This window comes from Gallinula chloropus, assembly GCF_964237585.1.
Source record: "Gallinula chloropus genome assembly, chromosome: 3".
NCBI classification, from domain to species: Eukaryota; Metazoa; Chordata; class Aves; order Gruiformes; family Rallidae; genus Gallinula; species Gallinula chloropus.
In genome coordinates, this window is record NC_140087.1 from 15,228,091 (window position 1) to 15,252,470 (window position 24,380).

The 24,380-nt window shown below is 37.7% G+C and overlaps 1 protein-coding gene across 1 annotated transcript in view; it reads left to right on the forward strand.

Annotated features, from left to right (window-relative positions):
• The window catches only part of ASCC3 (activating signal cointegrator 1 complex subunit 3), a gene marked incomplete at its 5' end in the record, with an annotated part of 249,988 nt that overhangs the window by 19,157 nt on the left and 206,451 nt on the right, over positions 1-24,380 (forward strand). The window contains 4 exons of the mRNA XM_084261793.1: positions 8,095-8,215; positions 10,923-11,130; positions 11,864-12,005; positions 12,554-12,679. Of these exons, the coding sequence (XP_084117919.1) occupies positions 8,095-8,215; positions 10,923-11,130; positions 11,864-12,005; positions 12,554-12,679 (597 nt within the window). The remainder of the gene's footprint in view (positions 1-8,094; positions 8,216-10,922; positions 11,131-11,863; positions 12,006-12,553; positions 12,680-24,380) is intronic.

A 24,380-nucleotide genomic window follows, 5' to 3' on the forward strand; every position in this document is an offset into this window, starting at 1 on the left:
ATCCATTTTCTTTATGCAGATATCTTCCTCAAAGACAATGTTATATAAAAAATATTCCATCAGCTTCCTTACTCGGCTGCCTTCTAAGTAAGGTTTTGTTGAGGGAATTCCTAGAATTTTACTACTCTTCTTCAATCTATTTCTATTTTTTTATATATTTAGTTCATTATTTTCTTCTGATTGCTGTCTGAAAGTAAAATCTACAATTTTAAAGCTAACTGATTTCATGGACAGACTCTTAAGACCTCCCTGATGACAAGTAATAACTTCTCAGTCATCCTCGTGAAGCTGGTACTTGATTCTGCTGGAGAGTGCTTTAGAGCTAGGTGCTCCTTGTCCCATGAGGATGCCTGCCCATGAGCACGTTTTTCTATCATAATGGATCCCAGTGGTTGCTGACATTGCAGTATAAGAATCCTCCAGCCCCTGTGCTAAGGAATAGCGATAAGAAATGCATTTTTGCATGCATGTAGTTTGATCGGCAGCTCACCTTTAAGTACTTTAAGTCCTTGGGCCCTGAGATGCAGGTATGCAGCTAAGCCCAGCTTGCTAAGACTCTGTGCAAGTCTCCTAGGTGGGAATGATTCCCTAGGATTGGAAGATCATTTCTGTTTAAGTGGATTTAAATATGCTGGGCTGCATATTCAAAAATGACAGGCTTGAAAAAGGAAAAGCAGACCTGAGAGCTGAATGACTTTCTCACCTAATATCTGATTTTAATAACAATGGTAAGAAATTATGCTTGGCTTTTCTTCTTTTAATCCCCCTCAGAGACATGAAAATAGAGAAAATCTGGGTTTTGCTTCTAAACAGAGTGTTCTTCTGTGGATGTAAGAGGTAGTGTTAATCCATTATGTTTCAGTAGCACAGCAAAAAATAGCAGTCAGTGTATGTATTACATCCACAGATTTTTTTGGTGAATTTTCTTATGCAAAATGAACCACTCTATCTTCAGTCTGTTACTGAAAATTTTAAGGAATAGCTAATATGAATTTTTCCATCTCCTACTCTGGGTAGCATGCTCAGACAGCTTTTGTGCGAAGTCTGCAGCCCAATAAAAATGTCATATTTGCCCTTGTCATGTCCTGGTCCAGACGGTGGGATGGGAGATACAGATTCACCTATACCCTTTGTTAGAATTGAAGGGTGACAATACTTCAGGTCTGTACACAAATGTTGACTTTAACAGGAACACAGAGATCAAATGCGGTTAATAACATTGGCGCCCTCACAATTCGGTGGTGTTTGAGCTATGTGGCTTTATGGGGAGCCAGGGTAGGCTTTGTGTTACTTAGCAGCTTTGAGAAAAAGCAGAGAGGGAGGGAGACTTTGGCAGGAACCATGGTCAGCCATGCGTTACCTGACAGCTTTTGTTACTTAGCGGCTTTGAGGAAAGGGAGAGAGATAAGTAGGAGAGAGAGATTACCAGTTCTGGATCCAGCACTGGCCTTGTCATTAGAGGTGTTTGGTATGAAGTTGTCCCCCTACGAGTTTGTTCTTTTGTGCTTGTTGCTTCTTTCTTCATTTGCATAAACTTCATCTCTCTGTATGCTAATTTATGTAAGCATGCTCAAAAAAGGGAAGTTTTGAGGTGGTGGGTTTCGTAGATTGATGGTCTATAGGTCTGATTGTGATTTCTCCCCACTGCCTTTACCTTTCAGGCAGTTACTGTGTTTTTTTGCTGAGTTAGTGCTTAGGCAATCCCTTTTCTTGTGTTTTGCATATGTTTAAGACATATTTAGTTCACTTTGGGGTTCTTCATCTTCAAAGCATGACTGAGTTTATCTTCTGGCTTACACATATTCCAGTTCTTGTGGGGGTGGCCAAAAGGATGAAGAGGGAAATGGGCGGTCCAAACCACCTAAAGGCTCTAGTCAGTCTTCTGTACCCCTATAATTTTTTAAATGAAGCAATCATCTCAGTTACTTAAGAGTGACTAGAACAAAAGAAACTTGGGACACTGCTATAGAGATGATTCTTTTATGGTTGTTTGAAAACTCTGCCTTGTAAAACAACATCATCTGCAGACAGCCACTAAGGACAGGCATAGCAATTAGCTGTGCAGGTGGTACTCTGGAACCCAGACCAACTGTTAGGCTATAAATGTTGACAGGTACAGATGACAATCACTGGTGGTCTGAATTTGGGTTTCTGTTTCATTTGTTGCTGCAAGTACCAAGACTCCAGCAAGGTACAAGAACTTCCTCCAGCTTTTTGTTTTTTTCAATGAAAACAAAAACATATTTTTCTGAGATTTATAGGATTCCTTCCCACTTCATATAGGATGTGGAAATAAAGAAAATACCGTTGTGATGGCAGATAGTTTATGATGTCAAAGTAATGCTCACAGTTCTGTACTTCATATTTGAAGTCATAAGAACCTCATAAATTGTGCCTTAGAGTTGAAAAGTGAACATTAGCTATTTAATATTCAGAGTAAAACCTTGTTTCTGAGAGTTCGACAATAAAGATGTACTTACATGAAAAAAATTTACTGTCTTGGATCTCATTGGGGTTTAGTTGTTACCTCTTCTGACAGATGGACTGCTGTATCTGTTTCCTTGCTTTTTCTCTATAATTAGTATATACTCAGTAGAAATCATTAGCATGGGGACCTTGCCTCACCTTTCTAATGCAATATGACACATCTTGTCCTTCGGTTCCTAGATTGATTACTCTTCCAGATACTAAGGCTATGCACATAAAATGAAATGTAAAAATCGTTCAAACAAATATGAGTGACCATGTATCATGCTCATCGATGTCTTTATGGTCACTGAGTAGTAGCTGAAGTAATCTGGGACCTTTGTTATTGAAGGTGGTCAGGGTTGTCTTTTGGGCACAATCTGTTACTGACTTCAAGGAGTGTAATAGTTTGGCTGGTATTCAAGAAGCTGCTGACTGACACACAGCCTCTCCAACTGTTACCTACTGTCTATTTTATCTCATAACTTAATAAAAAGGCAGCTATGAACATTCACTAGATACCTTCGCCTGCTCTCAGGGTCTTGGATGTTGACTTTTCAGGCCAGAACACAAAATACTGTATCAACTCTGAAATGCTGGTACCTACACTGAATACAGAATTACGTGCCTGTGCCACTTCCTGTGTCAGAAACCTTGCAGGTTTTTTGCAGACAAGACTGCACTGATAATATTTTTTTTCTGCCAGGCTGTCCTGAAATGGTTATGATTTGTGTAACTGTCGGTGTGAGAAACTCTCTTTTTTGGTACATGTGGTGTTACACATTGTTTACAGTTTTTCTGTCAGCAACGTGTTGTCATTAACAGCATTCAAGTTGCAGGCTCAAGTGCAATAACATGGCTGCCACTCAAGCCTGCGCCATCTTTATTTCAAGCATAAATTTCCCAGTTGTCCCCTTATTTGGAATGAGCGCTTGAGGTGAGTGGCAGGAGCTTGGTGTGTTAGAAGTAAACATGATGCCAGGGAAGTGTTGTAAATAGTTCCAGGAACTTCCTCTTAGTCTAGTAGTATTTTCATTAAATGCTACTGTTAGACTGTCGTCAACATGGTTCTCAGCCTTACAGGCCTGAGATTCATTGCTTCTAGATGGCACTTGAATGCTAGAAACTTCACCCTGCAGACTGCAGGATTGGATGTGGCCCTGCTAACTCCTGGGTTTGATTAGTGGAAAGTGTTTCAGTTGTAAGGAAACATCGTAGTTCTACTCTGAAGCCAAGTAAATTGTTAGGAGTTCACTGGAACAGGCTGCCCAGGGAGGTGCTTGAGTCGCTGACTCTGGATGTATTTAAAAAACAGGTAGATGAGGTGCTCAGGAATATGGTTTAGTGGAGGACAGCTATGGTTGGACTTCATTGATCTCAAAGGGCTTTTCCAACCTTGTGAGTCTGTGACTGCATCACAGTTTTTCAGTTTGCCGTCTCTTCTCTAGGAGAGAAAGTAAAATGTTTAGAGGCGAAACATTGTATCCAAAATTCTTTTTTAAATAATGTGTAGACCTCTGAAGTTCACCTTTTCTATGTTGAATATTAGGAATTTCTGTGCAGCTTACATTAGGTATTTGTCCAGAGGAGAGAGAGTTCATTGTATGTTAGTGATTTGCTAACATCAGGTGGAGACCCAGGATTGGCAGTGGGCCCCGTAACTTTCTTAAGCTTTCTGTGTTGCATAGTTAATTGTTACTCTGTTTTTCTTTTACTACTGTTCTTAGAGTTTGATTCTTCATCGACATACTCTTAGGAGTAGTCAGGAGAAGCCTCTTCTGTGCATTACAAAACTACTCTGCCTGTCCTCACAAGTGTGTTTTGTAAATCAGTGTGCAGAGCAACTTCATTGAGCAGTCACTTCAGCGTTGTGCCTCCAACTGAACATCCAGGCATGACACTGAGCTGCAGTGGTCAGGACTACATCAGCATTTATGAAATGCTGGAGGGTGTTGCGGATTTTTTTCTCTTACAGCTATTTCAGCCACTCCAGCCTATGCTGATAACTTCACTTTATACCGTCAAAAAATAAAATGACTGTAGGAATGATATGTCCTGGCAAAAGAAAGCAGCTTGCTTTCTTGGTCAGATGTTTTCTGTGACTTGGGGCTCCATTTGTCCTTGTAAGCGTAAGGCAGTTCAACACAGCTCCTAATTCTCTCTTTCCTGCTCTTTGATATATAGCACAGTGTAAGTGCTTTCCAGTGTAAAATTGATAGCAGTAGTGAGGTGGTTACTTTCTAAAAGCTTTGGCCCGGAATTATGTGGATAGTATGAATATTAATATTAAAAATACAACTCTTACAGTGGAAAGGTTTTTTTTTTTTTAACAAAGCAGATTTTGTGCTGTTTCAGAAGATGTCAGGTTCAGTATCATTATTGAAGTTGGAGCCCTACAAGTGGTGCTTTCTCTCCAAGTCTTGCCAGTTTTCATGAGTTAGCATAGGGTGCAGTTGCTACTTCGATCTTTAATGGTGTCTATTGTTACAGAAGTTCAGATGGTGGTTTAATTTCTTGATTACTTCCAAAATTAGGCTTAAAAATTCCCAGGAGCATAGAAGTTTTTCTGAAGTGGCAGAAAGCTTTATGAATGCACCCTGACATGTTTGTGGAAGTCTAAACAAAGAAGGTAAAGACTTGCACTTTGAAACAACAGCATTCCTTGGTAATTTTAATACTTTAATTAGGAAGCAGTGGATTGCTCCTACAGTATGAACAAATCTGATGGTAAATAACATATTGGTCTTACAAGTCCTCAGGTTTAGTTGTTTCTGTTCTTTGCAGACTTTTTCTTAACACTGTCATTACTCCTACCATCCCTGGTAAGTGGTGACAGATCTTGCTCTTTCACTTATTCTTCTCCATCTTTCAGCACTTCTACTTCTGTCTTAATTTAGCTCTTAATGGTTTTCCACCCATGATCTCTGGTAGGCTTCTAAGTGGGTGTGGGTGACATCTTGTCAATAGGAACAGGTCATTGCTTCTGGACTTATGTATTCTTTAGCTTTTTCCCCTCAGTCTTGAACAATGAGCTCAGTCTGTCTTAGCTTTGTAAAATGGTCTGAAAGCCTCTTTCCTTTTCAGAGAGCACCAAGATTACTTATGTGATGTGGACAGTTCTCAAACTGCTGGAGACAGATGAATAGCACACTCTGTCTGCCGATCAAGAAGGCAAAACGGTGTGACATTTACTGCATGAGCGTTGCAGAGTCTTTCGTGTATGGGTCCAGTTCTCTTTGGCTGGTAGGCTGTCTGGAGTGTAGGTAGATGCAGTTTCACCTAAGTAGTCGTCTTTTGAGCTCCTAGCTCACTAGGGATAGAGTAAGTGATACTGTTTTTATTGCATGACCTCTGGCCGTGAAGTAGAATGCATCATGTAATATTCATGACTAATTCTTTGTACAGCTCTGCTGTTCTAATTGGTTGGGTTTTGTTTCAGAATATACTAGGAAAATAGGAGTGTCTTCCTGTTCCAAAAAATGGTGTCACCTATTTTGTCATTAAAAATCCTCTTTTCTGGTTGATGATTTTCTAGACCATTCTCAATAGCTTCCAGTGATGGAGAAGTCCTGTGCAGAGCTGAAGGTCTACATCAGATGTTCTAGGTGGAACATGTTGTTTATCTTCTGGGGGTGCTGGGGTAGTGGGGTGTGTTTGGTTTAGTTTGGGGGGGCAAAGTAAGTCTGAATATGCTTACATTGTGTGCTGCCTTGATGAGAAGCTAGTGCTTGAAAGCATTTTGTTTTCCCATCTTGCTGGTATTCCGCAGTCAACAGGATGTGAGCAAAGCTATTTCAAATATACTTGTTTTCTTCTTGTTTTTGTAATTATTTTTCCCTCCCTGCCTTAAGCATTTACCCTTGGAAAATACCTCCTCCTCAAATTTACCAGTACTAATTTGCTGTTTTCTTTTGAAATAGAAAAACAAAATCATCTTATATGTTTAGATAATGTTAACTGAAATGTGGCAGTCAAGTGACAGTGAATAGCTGTGCAGAAGACAAGAACTAATGATCATTGTTAGTAGTGAAGGCTGAATAAAAATAAATCCATCATAGTTTAAGATCCTTAACAGCAGAATTGACACGTAGCCAGCAGTTCCCTGTCCTGTATTTTTGCAGTTTGTTCCTTCTGTCCAAGTATAGCATTTTATATTTGTTCACATACGTTGGGGTTTTTTTGTTGTTTGTTTTTTCTGACTTCTCCAATCTGCCATCCTTGTTTACTCTAATGAAAGAAATACAAGACATTATACATTTCAGAGCTGTTTTTTATTGTCTTTGCAAACTCTGCCATCAGTGTACTAATTTGCACAAACCTTGTTTTTCATAGAAACCATGAGCACCAGGAATAACACTTTTGAAAAATTATTATTTTCATTTTTAAATGCCAGCTTATATTATGAAGCACAGATTGGCCTCATGTCCTTGGCACCATTCGAAATTTTGCAAATATATGAAGAGGCAGCATAAAGTTATTTTGAGGTGTGTCCAGAGGGCAGTAGTTAGACAGCCACAGAAAAACTCTGTTGAGGAATTGAGAAATTAAATACAGCAAGAGACCTCACTTTCTTTTTATTATAGTTAGAACAGAAATACTTGAATCTTACAGTGGTAAAGTCTTACTTTTCCATACAACATCCCATTTCATAGAATATCACTTTAAAAGAACACCATAGCTGTTATTCTTATCTGATACCTGAAGTTATATGAATAATACTAGCATCAGTCTTCAAGAACATTAAGGGGAAACTGCCCTGCTTTCCTTTTTAGAAAATAAAAAAGGAGAAAAAATTGTTTTAAACAGTGTACAGAATCAAGAATGAGAGTAGCTTACTGTTCTACTGTAATGATTTGATTTTTGACAAAATAATGGATAAGATGGACAGGTTTTTGGCGTTTACAGTTTTTTCCATTAAAAACATTATTATGGAAAATGGAACTTTAAATATGGAACTGTGTTTATCTAACTTGCTACTAAAAAACATTTTGAGTCAGAGCAGCTTATTGCTGGAGAATTCTGTCTGATATACATCATCTACACCGTATGTTGGAATTGCACACACTCACAGCATTATATAGTATAGACTGAAGTTGATACTTGTGTCATCTGAATTAATTCTTCAAATTACCGCTATATTCCCTATCTGTAAGGCTGGGGGGGAGTTGGTAGGATGTGTTTGTGAAAATGCAGTAGGCTCTATTTCTTGTTCACTGGAATTCAAATAACTTCGTATTTATCAGACTTTTATAAGAAAACATTGGTTCTATTGATTTATCTACTTAGATTGTGCAGGAAGAAATTTGCAGTATAGTTTATGTAAATAACTATAAAGGCAGACGCATCAAATTTAGTCTTAAGAATGATTAAATTATATGCAAAAATCTCTTAAGAGGAATGCAGTTTTCTTTCAAAGACTAATTTCTCAGTTTTTAAATATTTCAAACACAAAATTTTCTCTAACTTCCTCTTTTTCTATTTGAGAATCTGGCTTAGCAGTAGCAATGACACCTTTTTGGGTTGAATTAATTTGAGCTGAAGTTCATTAATTTGTTAAAATATTGCAGTCCTATTTATAAATTTACAGTAATTTGCACAGTGACTTATGGCTTGGTTTTTTTTTTGTAGCTATTTGAGCTGCTAGGTCCTGAAGGCTTTGAACTCATAGAGAAACTCCTACAGAACAGATCTGTGATTCTGGAAAGGTCTCTGACTTGTCACAATGATAACAGGTTCCAGACTCTGCAAGGTAAGCAACCATGAAATTTTTATTCTAAACCAGATGAACAGTAGTTTTCTGACTGTTCATTTACACTTCGAACAACAGTTCTGTCTGTGTGCATTTGAAAACCAAGAAAAAAAAAGGAGGGGGGATATGTTTATGTGGGATTGAACAAAGAAATCAAAGGTCTGGTTTTAAAGAAGAAACAAATATATACTGCATATATTTATTTACTTTTCAACTGCCTATGGGCACGTGGAATTTTTAAATGTATTAACTGTTTCCCTGGTTTTAATGTTTTGCACTGGAAAGAAGTTGATCTTTGATTATTCTTCATTTGCTTTCATGTTTGCTCTCTACTTTTGTGCTGTCATCAAATGGAGGTTGTGGGGAGAAAAAGCACGGTAACAACCACTTATGAGAAAAATGAAAGTAGTTTAAATAGGCATAAATGAGAGAAAAAAAGGGGGTTCATGTTTTATACTGTGATTTTTCTCTTTATGAGATAAATTGCCTGCCTGAGGTAAATCTTTCAAAACCTGTTTTACAAATCGCTATTTCAAAACAAGTCTTCTGATGTTCTCCACTGACAAAAGTAAATCTGATGGTGGACTTGAGAGAAATCCTACATGGACATCACACCATACAGCCCATTGCATGATCACAGCATACAGAGGTAGAAAAATGTGAATAAAACTAGTAACGGTGGACTTAAACGTATCTTCACAATAATTTAAAAAATGCAAATAAGCCATTTTTAATCTGTTTATCTTAAAAGAAATGTTGTATTGGGAAGTGTTTAGAAGTTTGCATCTTGTGCCAGGGGTTAGTCTAACCTCATCAGAACAACCATTATTTTTATCTCTTTGTGATTTCAAAGTGAAATGCCTTGCTATCAATATAACAGGGCTTTGTGTGCTGGTGGTTTTCTTCCCTCCTGAAATAATCAAGTAATTAAAAAAAATTAAAATATAACCAGTAGAAATTGAACTATTACAGTTTTTCTCCTACATTGCAGATTTTAGTTACACAAACATTTTCTTGTCACTTAGTAGGAGTAGTATTTTGGAAGCTTTTATGAATTTATTCTTCCTTATGCCATCAGTAGAATCTGGGACAATAAATTCTTCTAGGATGTTGTCAGTGTTTTGCTTTTGAGACAATAGGAAAAGATTCTTGATTGTATACTTTTTTCACTGATGAGAGAACTCTTTTTTTGCTGTGGTAAAGAAGCCAGTGAAATCCAAGTGTCTTCTCTGAGATCGAAGATGCTCAGCCCCAAGATGCGTTTATTCATTTTAATAAGAACTTTTCCTTTTAAGCTGATCAAAATGGGGTTTCTAATGGGGATTGAACTTCTATCTTTCCTGAATTGAATTTGGGGAAGGGAACAATTTGTGTCTGCAGAAATTTAGTCAACTTTGAGTAATTCTTGTCTTGAGAAAATAAGCACAAATCAAGGAACTGATAGCATTTTTGAGGCATGTTGTATTATTTGACTGTTTCTTATGTCATTTACTTCCATAGCAGTAAAGGCAATTGTTGTGTTTATCAGACAAATCAAGTAAAAGTTCTTTGCCCTGGTGTGTGTTCAGTCTGAATTAAATTTAGTTAGGAAATTGCCTTCATTGTTGTTCCCTTTTAATACAAGAGAGAGTGTTAAGGCTACAGACACGATGGTCTTGATGTGGATGTTTTGACAGTTTATTAGATTGTTTTTTTCAATGCCATTTAACAAGTTATAGTCACCTTATCCAGTATGTGTGCTGTGAGAGGCAGGAGTTTCACTGTTACTCTAGGTGAAAACAAAGTGGCACAAATTGTTCAGAATATCAGTCAAGTGGGTATGTTTGACGGAAAGGTTTTGAACTTTTCAGCTTCAGAGTTTGACTGCAGAAGTACATATGAAACTCTGTTGAAAAGTATACGATATTTAGAGAAACCCATGTAAACTATTAAATTGTTTGCAGAATTTTGAAAATAGACATTTAAAAACAGTGCTAGAGTTAAAACCAAATCTCTCCAGACCATTGCTTGTAAAAGACATAGATATGTCTTTTGTTTTGGCTCTGAATTGCCTCAGAAGGTTGAATGTAACTGGGCTTTTTTGTGTTCCCTGCTCCCCTTGTTTACTATAATAGTTCTGTGGTTCTGATTCTTCTTCCTTCAGTCCTGCTGCTTTCCACACAAAGGGAAGGAATCCTTCTGGTTGTTGTATAGAATAGAATTACTTTCTTCACTCGTTTAGGGAAATTACTTTGTGATTATGCTTTCAATACCATCAAGTTATCTGGAAATGTATACTAATTGTTTTGTGAAGAAGCTGTTTAAAAAATGCATGTTTAATCTGCTTTCACACCATTCTGTTCATCAGTGTATACATGTAAGAGGAGAGATAAGTGGCTTTTCCACAGAAAAGAAGCCGCACTCTCTTTTGCTGCTATCCCAGTCTTTTGCTTTAGGTTAAAGATTTTTTCTTTGCTAAACAATGGTAACTTTGTGTTCTACTTTTGGGATATGAGTTGGTACTTCTAGATTTCTTGAGACCAGCTGCTGCAATGTCACCTAAATAAAGCTAGACTGTCTTCAAGTACACACACTATCACTACCACCACCCCTGAAAAAAAACCCCAACCCCAAAAAGCCACTCAAGAAGGAATACTTGAAGAAGAATGATGAAATAAAAGATGGAGTCTTGTACTTACGGAAATCTGTACCTGTTATTGTATTGCAGAACAATGCAAGAGATTTATAGGAGAAAATCCGAAGCCCAATTATGGTTGTCAAGTTACTATTCAGTCTGAACAAGAAAAGCTGTTAATGAAACAATATCGTCGGGAAGAAAAGCGAAATGCCAGAAAAGAAAAACAAGCTGGGGAAGACGGAGAAGTTTCTGGAGAAGGGCTAACGTGCTTTGATCCCAAAGAGCTGCGGTTGCAGAGGTAATAAATTCCCCAAGTTGAGAAATGCTTCCTTTGTAATTGCTTCTTCAACTTACCATAACAGTTTATTTTCTTATAGTTTGCTTTGGTGATTAGGTGATTTTCACTTCAAGTCACATTTTATTACAAGTGTAGAATTCTTCTTAATATTAAAACTTAATTTTCAGGGAAAGAAAGCAGTGATCTGCTTAATTAGAATCTTCTTGGCCTCATTTTTATGGGTTGGAGATGCAGATCAGAGGGTTACACTTTTTTTCTCAGTTCCTGGACTCACACTACTTGCTTAAGATTTATGACATCTGTACTAAATCTCTCAGAACTATCTTTCTTTTTTTCCTTCTTAAGATTAATGGATACTATTTTCCATGTTGTCAGGTAGAGGTAGCAGGAGGAGTAGGGGAGGGAGAGGATGAGGAGAGGAGCAAATAAGCTCTTGTGTTTTGTATTGAGAAGAATACAGTGAACTGGTATTTAACTGTACATGTTGCTGTACTTTTTAAAAAGAGGCAAAACTGCAGTTACTGGATTGCACTTCTGATTTTTATCTAAACAGTGTGTTACAAGGACTTGGTTTCCCTGATGCTAGACAATAGCACTGTCGAATTCCTTTGTTAATTGGTTTGTGCACTGTTTTGTTTTCCTTAAATTCCCACAACCATTGCTCTCACATTCATGTACCACATGTGTGCCTGAACTGGTGCAGAATTATGACAGGTTTGTTTTCTGCTCACAGAGAACTAGCACTTTTGAATGCTCGCAGTATGCCAGTCCTGAGTAAACAGAGAGAGGTGGAGTTTGAAAAAATCCATTATCCGCATGTTTATGATTCCCGAGCTGAAGCTATGAAAACATCAGCATTCATTGGGGGTGCAAAGGTACGTGTTGGTGCATGACCCTTCTTGAACAGTACATCTTTCCCAGTGAGCAATGTGCAGCAGGGTTCTCTTTGTTCCATTAGAGATTTTCCTCCTTATCAGAGCCCAATGGCTGAATCAGTGCTGCTTTGCAGAGGGTTCCACACACCAACACTTCCATATATTGTTTTTATTTTGACTGTAGAAGAAATAATCTCATTCTCAAGTAATGTATTTATTTCTAGGGTCACTGAAATCATTAAAATACTATTTTTCTGTCTTTTGGAAGCCATCGAATTGACTTTAACAAAATGAATGCTGTATGCAATTCTAGACCTAATGGCTTTCAAAATTTAATAAAATTGAGTTATCTTTTTGTCTTTTGAGGACCATTTTCTGAGTAGTTAAACCGATTATTTTCTATATAGGGGTTCAGTGCTATCTAAAATGAATCACTTGTATTTTGGATTCATTTTTGAAGAAAAGTGATAAACCGTTGTTTTGAGTGGGTTATACGTAATGATTCTGTTTTCATACTTTCAATTGATTTTCCTGTAATCCTTCTTTAGGTGTTCTTACCAGAGTCAGTTCAGAGAGAAAACAATAAAATGTACGAAGAGGTGAAGATTCCCCATAGCGAACCGATGCCTATTGGTATTGAAGAGAAAATTGTTTATATTAAAGACTTAGATGAGGTGAGTAAACCATTTCAAAGATATTGAATTAGTTTTTACTTTGGATTACAAGAATTTAACTGAAAAAGATTACCAATTACTGTTGTGATTTGTGAGGTGTAAATGCAGATAGTTTCTTCACTACTAATTTTGAGAATATTTTTTGGGCAGTGTAGTTCAGTGACTCAGCTACAGGACATTCCTGCTCTAAAATTCTTGTTTGCGAGTTGCAGTTCTCAATTTCTTTGGCATTACCTGTTCAGCTATTTCTGGTGTCAAGCTGTGATCTGAGTGACTAAAAGGAAAACAAAAAGATGATGGTGATTGTTCTGTTTCTGGACACCACGTGGAGTAGTGAGCCCAGGTTTCTGTATCCTGTACAGATCGTCTTATGCCCACACAGCACGACTTCGTGGTCCATGAGACTAGTTTTAGAGTACAATGCAGCTGTAGGAGTATTAAGTTATGGTGTTATAGACTGCATGGGTACAAAATGTTCTGGAATGGCACTTCTTCAAGCAGAAAGCAGCAAGTCATTATTAGCAAAACTTTGATAATAGAAAATAGAGGGCAGAGGGGAAAAAATGCAAGCAAACCAAACGTAAACATTATAACTTCTAGTGATCTAAACTGGTATAAAACATGAGGTAGGGGAACTAAATTTGTTGTTAATATTTACAGTCTAGAACTTGCAGTACTCCATCATATGTACCTGCTTCCTTCTTATGGTATACGTCAAATCTGTTGATGAGTGGAAGATTCGCTATTGATTTCATCAGAGACATAAAGAACAAGCTATGTGTGCATATGAAGGTTTTATGTTAGTTCTTCAGCAACATACAACATGAAAAAATGTTTCCTACTTCTTTCCCTGTGGGATAACTGGAAATAAGTCTACTACAGTGACCCAGAACACTTTATTGAGGTTCTGAGTGAAGATCATGTCCTACATAAGCATTTAACTCTTCTTAAACAGAAGACAGTTTAATTTTAGAGTCTGAATCCGTTCTTTTCTGCTTGGGTGACAGTACGTAATGTCATGTTTATGAAGTGACTGACATAGTAACTAGATAGAAAAGTTGAGCCACTGTAGCTGTAGAAGACGGTATTTTATATGACAGTTTTCAGCATGACATCTCTTTGCAATGAACTGCCTTCTAAGCTAAATGCTGCACACTAATCTCTCTAAACTTTTTGCAAGAAGTAACAATATATCAGGAGACTATAAAGTGTTCCGAAAAAATATGGTTCAGACAGAAAAATAAGTATCTAAAATAAATGGTTTGCAGATTTTTACACATACAATGTTTAAAATAAATGTTACAAAGTGTATCAGCTATGCATATTTCACAAATAACTTGTCTCCCTTGTAGGTTGTGTACATCAAAAGGTATACTTCTCAGTTTTACGGTGAAATTCTGACATAGATACAACTTTCTTCAGGACTTTACTCTTCCTTATGTCTCCTGTGGACATGAAATAGGAGTTTCAGCAGCAGATATTATTTTGAATGTTTTAATACTTACATAATTCCCACCCCCAATTTTTATATCAGTTTGCCACAGAAGTTGTCAGATTTATGAGTAGTTTGTCCAACTGCAGTGCATGTCAGATTCCTGTTTCCATGGGTGAAACCCAAGAGATTTCAATCTTGTTTGAATAACCCCTTTTACTCAATGAGTGTAGAGGCTGAAATTGCATATATGTGTATTCTTTAAGATATACCTTGTCAAGAGTGTCTTGGTTAGGGTAAAATTTATTTTTGCCTCTTCTGAATGGCTTTTATAGACCTCTAAGATTATAAAGTCTTGGTTGGTGCTTGATATTTTTTTTTCCCCACAAAAAAAATTAAGTTTAGAAGGAATAGGCTTTTAGCTTTATCCCGGGCATATATAGGTGCTTGTAGGATAGCTCTCATATCTCTATATAGATATATTTTCAAGATTTTCTAAAATATAAACATCTGGGTCAGAAGCAGAGGTGACAGTAAATGTAACTGTAGACAGTTCATAGTGACATCTAAAAGCACCATGAGGAAGTTGAGTTTTGCTGCTATTGATTGGTATAAGATGCCATTAGTAGTAGGGTTTTGCTGTAAGACACAGTTGGTTTAAACATATAGATTAAGGTATTCATTCTGTTTTAAAGAGTCAGTATACATGCAACCCATAATAATAAAGGTCTTCAGGAGAAATGGGCTCAGAACAACTAAACGGTTTATTGTTGCTATTACAAGGGTATTTATCACACAGCTCTCCAACCGCTTGCTGTTTTATGGAGAAACCCTGATGGTTTGAAAAGAGATAAACATCCTTTTTCCTTTGAGTTTATTCATTTAGTTTTCATCTGTTCTCTGTTTTACGAGTCCCATTTCTGTTAGGCTTTGAGGAGTTTCTTGCCTTGCCAAAAGCCAGCTCTGACTGTGTTTCCCTGCCGTGGGTACTAACACTTATTAGACTCAGTATTCAGAGAAACAAGTATTTTTGGGCTTTCTAAGGTGTTTCTCTTTGTAAAATTGCCTTTTTACATCTAGAAAATAAATCACTTCTCTGCTTTCCAAGAACAGTTTTGCTGACACAGTATTCTCCTGGAGAAGCTGTCAGCCCATGGCTTGGACAGGTACACTTCTTGCTGGGCTAAAAACTGTCTGGATGGCCAGGCCCAGAGAGTGGTGGTGCATGGAGCTGAGTCCAACTGGTGATGGTACATAAGTGGTGCTCCCCAGGGGTTGATACTGGGGCCCATCCTCTTTAGTATCTTCATTGATGATTTGGATGAGGGAATTGAGTGCACCTTCAGTTGTGGGGAAGTGTTGATTTGCCAGAGGGTAGGAAGCCCCCCCAAGCAGTGTGCTCAGGTGGCCAAGAAGGCCAACAGCATCCTGGCTTGCATCAGGAATAGTGTAGTCAGCAGGACCAGGGAGGAGATTGTCCCCCTGTACTCAGCTCTGGTGAGGCTGTACCTCTAATACTGTGATCAGTTTTGGGTCCCCCACTACAACAAAGACATTGAGACCCTGGACTGTGTCCATTTAAGGGCATCAAAGCTGGTGAGCAGTCTGGAGAACAAGTCTTATGAGGAGTGGTTGAAGGAACAGGGACTGCTTAGCCTGGAGGAGGCTGAAGGGAGTCCTTATTGCATTGGAACGGGTTGCCAAGGGAGGTGGTGGAGTCACCATTCCTCAGGGTGTTCAAGGAAAGGTTGGATGGAGGTACTCAACGACATAGTTTGTGTAGTAATATAGGTGGTAGGGGGACAGTTGGACTAGGTGGTCTTGGAGATCTTTTCCAACCTTAATAATTCTGTTATTCTCAGATTTTGTGACTTATTCTTAGGCTTAAGCTTTTAAGTTCTTATTTGCCACAGAGCCACTGTGAGGAGGAAGAGGTCAGGCAGGTCTAAGTCCTTACTGCTCAGAGCAGTTGGATCTGGGAGTCCTCCCTGAGCTCTGAAGGCTGTGGAATGTCAGCCTGCTGGGAAGACATAAACTGCTGGTAAGCAATCTGGAGCTACTTTGTCTATACAGTAACAGTAAGAGACAGTGATCCCTTTCATTTTGCTGTATACCTTCTTGGTAATAGTATGTCTCTCTGTAAGGTCCAGCCTTTTTTTTGCTGTCATAAGCTTTGACCAGATGACAGAATTAAAACCAGGTTTGCACTACATAAAACTTCTAACTTTCAATCTGAATATGTGCCCTCTTTGAAACTTGAGGGACATCTGTGGGAATACTGGACTTTACTTCAGGTGCAGAGAACAGAAATTTTTGTACCATTAGAAAATTTTCTGGGCTGTTCTTACTTGGTCACTGCCTTGCCCAAGTGTGGAGAGGGTAGGTAGTCCAGGAGTACTTTACAGCTGATGTTATGGTTTATTATGTTGCAGGGGGAAGTGTGCTTCTATTTAGATTTGTTATATAGAAAGGCACTTCTTTTAATGTAGATTTCTTTTTAAGGGAAAGAAATGTATGCACCATTAAGGAATCCTACATAGTGATTTGAAAATTTCCAATGGTAGAATCACAGAATGGTTAGGACTGGTAGGTACCTTAAAGATCGCTAAGTTCCAAGCCCCTGCCATGGGCAGGGACACTTCTCACTAGCCCAGATTGCCCAAATCATAGAATCATAGAATGGCATGGGTTGGAAGGGACCCAAAGGATCATAGAGCTCCAACCTCCCTGCCACAGGCAGGGAGACCAACCTCCAGCCTGGATCTACACAAAGTTGCCCAGGGCCCCATCCAACTTGGCCTTGAACAACTCTAGGGACGGGGCATACCACCTGGAGACAGGCATTTCCTGGAGAGAGTCCAGAGAAGAGCTACAATGATGATTAAGGGCCTGGACCATCTCCCCTACGAGGAAGGGCTGAGTGAGCTGGGACTGTTCAGCCTAGAGAAAAGAAGACTAAGGTTGGACCTTATTGATGTTTATAAATATCTTAAGTATGGGATGCAGGGGGAATTAGCCAGCCCCTTTTCAGTGCTCTGTGAAGACAGGACAAGGGACAATGGCTGCAAGTTGGAGCACAGGAAGTTCCGTACCAACATGCAGAAGAACTTTTTCACATTGAGGGTGACAGAGCCCTGGGACAGGCTGCCCAGGGAGGTGGTGGAGTCTCCTTCTCTGGAGATATTCAAGACCCATCTGGATGCCTATCTGTGCAATATGAGCTGGGGAGCCACTTTGGCAGGGGGGTTGGACCTGATGATCTCTCGAGGTCCCTTCCAAGCCCTATGATACTATTTTATAGCTGAGTGTATTTCAGAATATTTTTAGAAAAGGCAGCTCACAGCAACGTAACTACTCAAATAGGCAGCAGAGGTGGGATGTCAGTGGTGATACAGAGACATAAGGACAAAAATTCTTCATTAATCAACTTAAAATTCACATTCCGTAGCAGGTGAAGCTTCTGTTGTTCAGCTACTGGTTTGTGATTTTTTTTCACCTCTGTCTTAACAGGCAAATGAGCTCCATGAGGGAATCTTTCAGGTATAGGTGTAACATAATACCAGTGATGAAACTAAACTATCAAAGAGCTAATTTAAGTTAAATTTTCATCTTAAAAGACAGAATGCAAGAATTAGTCTATAATGGGCTAGTTTATGGTGTTCTGAAAAATGCTTCACTTTCAACTGAATATTAATATAAGATTTTTTTGGAAGTGTTATAGGACCTTTTTAAGACCTTTTTTATGATTTTGATCACATCATCTGTTTAGGTGGAATATTTGACTATGTAACAAGTAAATTGCAGAATAAACTATTAAATTTAATATTCAAAGCTCATAAGTTCAGAAATAAGTTTGTGATACGGAGTTAATTTATATTTTAAACTGTTAGCTGAAAGATAAATCTTTATCATGTAAGTAGAAGTAATCTTCCATTTTAAATGCTTTTTAGTTCAGATTATTTACCTTTTTCTCATTCCCATAAGTTGATGTAAACATAGGTTGAGAAGATATGACTGAAATGTATTCCTCTAAATGCTAATTCTAGCAAACCACACTTTATGCATAGACTAATTTTTTTCTTTCGTACAAATATGCACTTGTACAAAATTTCTATGAATCAGCACCAAAGGAAGCAGCAATTCCTTAAGCTACCACAGACATTAACAGGAGCTTCTTATTTATAGAATTTGCAGTATAACAAGGATGCACCTTCTACTGCTCTCCAGAATGTAGTGATGTTTATGCTAATGAACGATGGATTTTAACATTTTGAAGTCCTATAGAATAAAGCTACAGTTGGCCAGTCATTCCTCTACATTTAAGAACGGAACACTGTCATGTGTTGTGAAAGTGGTCTATTAACCTATGTTTGTAATTTGCATCTCAGCCTCTCACAGGAGGCTACAAGCAAGAAGCTTGCTCCAAGTGGTTCATGTCTTTCTTGTACTGGGGACCCCAGACCTGCATACAGTACTCTAGGTTGGGTCTCATGAGAGCTGAGTAGAGGGGCACAATCACCTTCACTGACCTGCTGGTCACGCTGTTTTTGATGAAGCCAGGGTATGCTTGTCTTTCTGGGCTGCAAGTACACATTGCTGGGTCATGTTGAACTTTTTCATCCACCAACACCCCCCCTAAATCTTTCTCCTCAGTGCTGCTCTGAATCCATTTTTCACCCAGCCTGTAGTTGTGCTTGGGATTGCACCAACCAAATAATTAAATTATTGCACAGGCAGAGTTTTCTCAGGTGTCATGAAGTCAGTGCCTGGAAGATTCCAGATAGGGAACTGCAACTCATGATGCAACCTGACAGAAATCCAATTTTTTGTTGCTACCATACCTGTGTAATCCCATTGTGCACCACAAATATGAAATCAGGAGCACCCAACCTTTCACATTTTAGAAGCCACAAAAGCATAACGTTTCATCTGTCATAAACCGCTGGCATTAGCACTCTTCTACCATGCAGAAGGTGGTGGTTCTTTTTCTACTTTGTCACTCATACCTCTATACTCTATGATCTGGACTGCTTTACCTCCTGCTACAGTCTAACTCCACTTCTGTCAGCTTCTGTTCTTTATTTCCTATCCCAGTTGAGTTGGGAGTAGGATAGGAGGTGGTGGCTTGCACGGAGGATGCCATACATCTCTGGAGGCATCTCTGCATTTGAAGGCAGAAAGGTGCACTGTGTCCCACAGAAGGAGCTGCAGAAGGGAAGGGTTCTTGCCTCACTGCAAAGCAGCAAATCCCACCCCCAACTCGATTTGTAGGTAATTATACTCCTCTTGCACTTTAGTGTTATTTGGAGAGCTGTGTTTTCACCGCAGTACAAACACATGTGGCTTATAAATACCTAGGTGGTCACACCAGTTTAGTCTGAAGTATTATGCTGCTACTACTTGCAAAGGTGGCACTCTAGCTTGTTTTCAATAATGAGAATTTAAAAAATGGAGTAGGCTCCAGTTTAGATGTATTCGTTTTGCCTGCTTGACGTGCAGCTTGACTGGTACTGAAATATATTTTTTTTATTTACTCTAAAGGGGGCTTTGTGCCAGCCTTTTTGACAAATAAATGTACCTTTAAAGTCATAAACTCAGGTCAGGGAAAGTTCTTCTTCGAGGCTTTGAAAGCAGGTTTTATCTAACAATTTGCTGTTGGTGAAAAATTACCTCAGGTTTTTACCTAAAGTGGGTGTTCAGGGTAGGATTTATTTCTCTGTTTCATGTTATTTCCATTTCCTTTTACTAGTACTACTTAATGGTCTAATTTTTTTCCCCCTCTGTGTTACGTGAAGGAATTATTACCAAATCAATATTCCTTGGTTTTCTTGGGTTTTTGAGTTGTACAAAATACATCTGTTGAGTAGACATATGGATGTTTTTAGCACAAATTAGTTTTTTTTCACATCCAGAATGTTGGTCCATTTATTCCAAAGTCGGTCTTAGTGTACATTGCAGTTGCTTATTTTCCAAACAATAACTGCCAGTTAGACTGAATTGAATAGTTTTTTAATAGTTGTATTTTTTGAAATCATTGATATAAGTTAATTAAAGATTTATTAAATCTTGTCATTCATCTAATGAAGGATACTAGAAAATTGCTCTGAGGAAGGTTTATAAGTTCTGTAATCATTAGTCCCAATTTAAGACAAGGGGAAAAAATGTAGCTAATTGTACAGTGGTTTTAATACCTGATAATGTGTGTTAGGAACTGCAGTCTATTCACGTTTCATGAGTGTGGATCTGAAGAAGGTAGAATGTGTGTAATAACGGGTTAACAAGATTAGTTGGGTTAAGATTCTACACCGATGTTAATCTTAAAGCCTAGGAGTTCTGCTCGAATTTTCTTCAGTATGTGAGTTAATGAGTATCTTATCATAACTTTAGAATCCCAGATGCAGTATTTACAATTTCTGCATCAAATCGTTTGAATACCTAACAGCCTCAGCTGTGGCTTTTGTGTGTTACGTTATTTAAATACTGTTGCTTTGCTGTTTTCTGACAAACCAGCAGTTTCTGTCTTGTGTTAAAAAGTATCATCTTTTCCATTAAGAAAATCCTGTTTATTATTAGTAATCGTTCATTAACTCTTCATCAAAATGATCTGTCGCTATGGTGTGTAACCTGCAAAGTGATACAGGCTACTAATTCACTGTTGGAAGGCTCTTGCTCTGCTTGAATATAACTTACTTAATGTAATATTTTTAAAAAATATGCTGCACTTGATTGTGGCTGTCTAATGTTTAGATACCACTATATGATTTCCTGAATGCTAAATAGTACATTTCAGCAATAGAAAACATCTTTCCATTGTGACAAATCTTAGAACAGTATTTTGAAAAATATTCTTTCTTTATTGATGTAACCTTTAATACTGCAGATGAACATACCCAGCATTTTTCTGCATTCATAAAACCTTTCTGATAGTTTAAATGCTAGTATTATTTTGACAGGAAGATGCCCTTCCTTTGTTCAATAGAATCACAAATTTTACTGTGTTCCAGGTTGTTATACCTGGTTTATTTTTGGGTAATACATTTAAAACAAAACCCATCTAAATAATTTAAAGAAAGAGACTTGATGTCGTAATTGAAATACAGCTACAGTACTGTGATAGCAAGGCTTTGTGAATGTTTTGAACTTTGAGTTAGTTGTAGAATGGCATGTGAAAGTCTGAATTCCTTGATGTCCCAGCTCCAGCAAGGCAGCGTTCCTAGCAAAAAAACTTGGGAGGATCAGGAATTACAGCTATCCTCCAATCGCTCTGAGTTTGAGAAGTTGAAAGCTGACACCAGAAAGGAGAATTAGGAATGAAATAGGTAAATAATAAAAGAGTAAATATGTAATCAAGAAATGTGTTACAGATAAAACATTTGGTCTCAATCTGAGACTATCATTCTAAAAATGGTTCCATCTATATCTGCTTTCTTCTGAAATTAGATTTGTATTTCTGAAGTCTATATCAAAATTTATAAAATAGGTTTCCTAAAACATCAGAGTTAAGAGTTTGTATTAGTGCTGAAATGAAAGAGTGAACTATCTCAGAAGAGGTATACTGAGGATAGAGTTTTTTCGGGGTTTTTAATGTAGCAATAGTAAAGCACAGAAAGAAAGGCAAGTGTCATCAGGGATAGTGGTATCAAGCCTGTTCTAAAAATAAGAAAGCTAGAAATAGAGATGGACATTTTGTTTTCTGACAGAGCCCATAATACAACTTCTTTTCCTGAGATACGCGTCCCAGGTGTGTGTTAGCTCTTAAGAGCTGAACACAGTATTGGACATGTTCATCTGTTTGCTGTTTCATGGGATTCCTCCAAAGCATTTTATTCTGTAACTTGTACAGTTATTTTAAAAAACATTTCAAAATGCAATGGTACCTTGCAGTAAGGACTGTGATATACCCTTAGCATTTAAAAACTGTAATTTTTGACTCAACAAAATGATCCATTTAGCACTGTTATAGTCTTTGAGATGACCTGTCTCTAACACAGGATAAGAAGTTGAAACTATTTTCCCTGAAACGTTTCTGGGTTAAGCAGGTATGTGACTAGGGTCTTTGCCTTAATCCATGAGGCTTGTTGCATTCCCATTCTAGGATTATCATACACATAAAAGACAATAACATATAGATTTCAAGTATTTAAAAAAACTTTTATATATATATATATATATATCCACAACACATGTATACCACAGCTGTATTGGGATTTATATATATTTCCTATTAATGTATAGTTGTTTTTTAAAGTTGCAGATGCTTTTTAACAGACCAATCACCACTATTTCTTATATCCTCTCTTTTGTTTCCTTCAGCTTGACAGGTTTTTACTTACTAAAAAAAAGGATAGTCAAGCCAGTCTGTGTCCCTAATACAGATGCATGGGGGATACAAAAAAGGTGACAAGTAATTAGAGAGCGACAAGCATGGAAGTATGATCTTATGTCAGATTTTATGCAGAGCAGCAGACCATACATATTGAAACAGGCTGTGTCAAGCCACCATTGTGGAAGCAACACCATGGTTCACCTCATTCAGGGTGCGAAGCAAATACCTTGTGCCACTCTTGTTTCAGATCCAGGCAGCTGTAAGCCTCTATTTGCTCAAACTATGTCCTCTGTGGCAGATTCTTATGAAGTGGCTTTTACTTTTGGTATCATATGATGGATTGAATCACTGTAATGTAATAATTTAAAAGCAGAAATTCAGAGAAGTATAGTGAAAACAGGCCCATAAGGATGGGGAAATAACGCAGATTATTCTGCGTTCTTAAAATTTTGCATTACAGGGATTACTGGAAAGATTCATGGACCACCACTTACACCCATGTTTTCCAATTGTAGTGTTCCCGAGATTTAAAAAAGACAAACAGTGCCACAACTTACTGTGTGTCCTTTTTCCCTATTCCAGATTAATGTCCTTTGGCTGCCTCTGTCATAAACCTGTCTTTTGGTAGGCTCCCAGCAGGTTTATTTGCTTTAGTTTGACACTGGGAAAGTAATTCTTTTGGAATCATGCTGAATTAAGGTATTCTTTGCAATATGTGGTGTCTTAGGTCATCTGCACAAATTTTTCTGGTGACTTTTCACAAAAGTGAAAAATACTTTTTGACCAACAGGCTTCTCCTTGTTTAATGCTTTTCCCTGCCTTTCCCTACCTTTCCCTGCCTTAATTGACAGCTTAAAATATGATTTTTTTATTTGTTTGTTCTTTAAGTAGTCCTTGTCCTAGTATTACGTGCAGTTACTTGAAGACATTTTGTAGTCTTGTGCTTTTATTCATTGTTAAGATTAGCAGAGGTTTTGTCTTTTTTCTTTAAACATCAGTTTCTAAATACTACCAGAATAGTCTAGTGTATAATATGGTACAGCTTTGTTTATTTTTGGTGCTGGTTTATCTGTTTACATACTCATGGAAGAGCCTTTTAACATCTTGGGAGAAATCTGACAGTTGTGTTGCATGAACAAGCCACATCTAAGACACCAGAGATGTTGAAGGTGGCAAGGATGCTATAAAAATTGATAGATGTTCTTTTTTTTTTTTTTTTTCTGTCAGTCTGGGTTGTATTTTTAATTTTTATTTTCAAAAGCTTACTGTTAATGAACACATAGTGAAAAACACTGATAAATTGAGGTAGAGCAAGAATAAAAACCATGTGAATTTAAAATTGTTTTCAAACATCCTTTCATTAGTGAAGTTGTAAATAAAACAGTCTCTATAAACAAGATGATTTAAGTACTAGCAATGTACAACTTTTTTTTTAATTGGAAAGAGCTCTGTTAAATCTGAGTTATGCATTTTTGGGCAGTGCAGGTTTGAAGACTACAAGAGGGTAGGGGTTGAAGTCTAATTCTGCAAATACCTGTATTGGTGAATATAGAGAACTTTTAGTCTGTTCTCACATGGCTGTGCATGATATACTAGGCAAAAAATACTGAAAAAATATTTAGTAGACACTGTTATGTGAGTGTTGCATGTTCGTACAGTTATTTGGGACTTTGGTGGCTCCTTTTCATCCAGGTAGTAAATATGGATAGGGCAACGCTCTTTCTAATATTAACATGAGGTGAAATTTGGCTGCATCTGATTTGAATAAAACATTAAGCCTGTTTCATTTTCTGCACAGCTGCCAAGTGTGTGTATATTGTGTAGTGCAGTCTCTGAAATGGTTGAAAATCTGATGGGAACACTTACAAAGGCAAACCAGTAAAGGGCACCAGCTGCTGAAAAGCACCTGCTGAGCCGCTGTGGGAATAGATGCATCTGCCTGT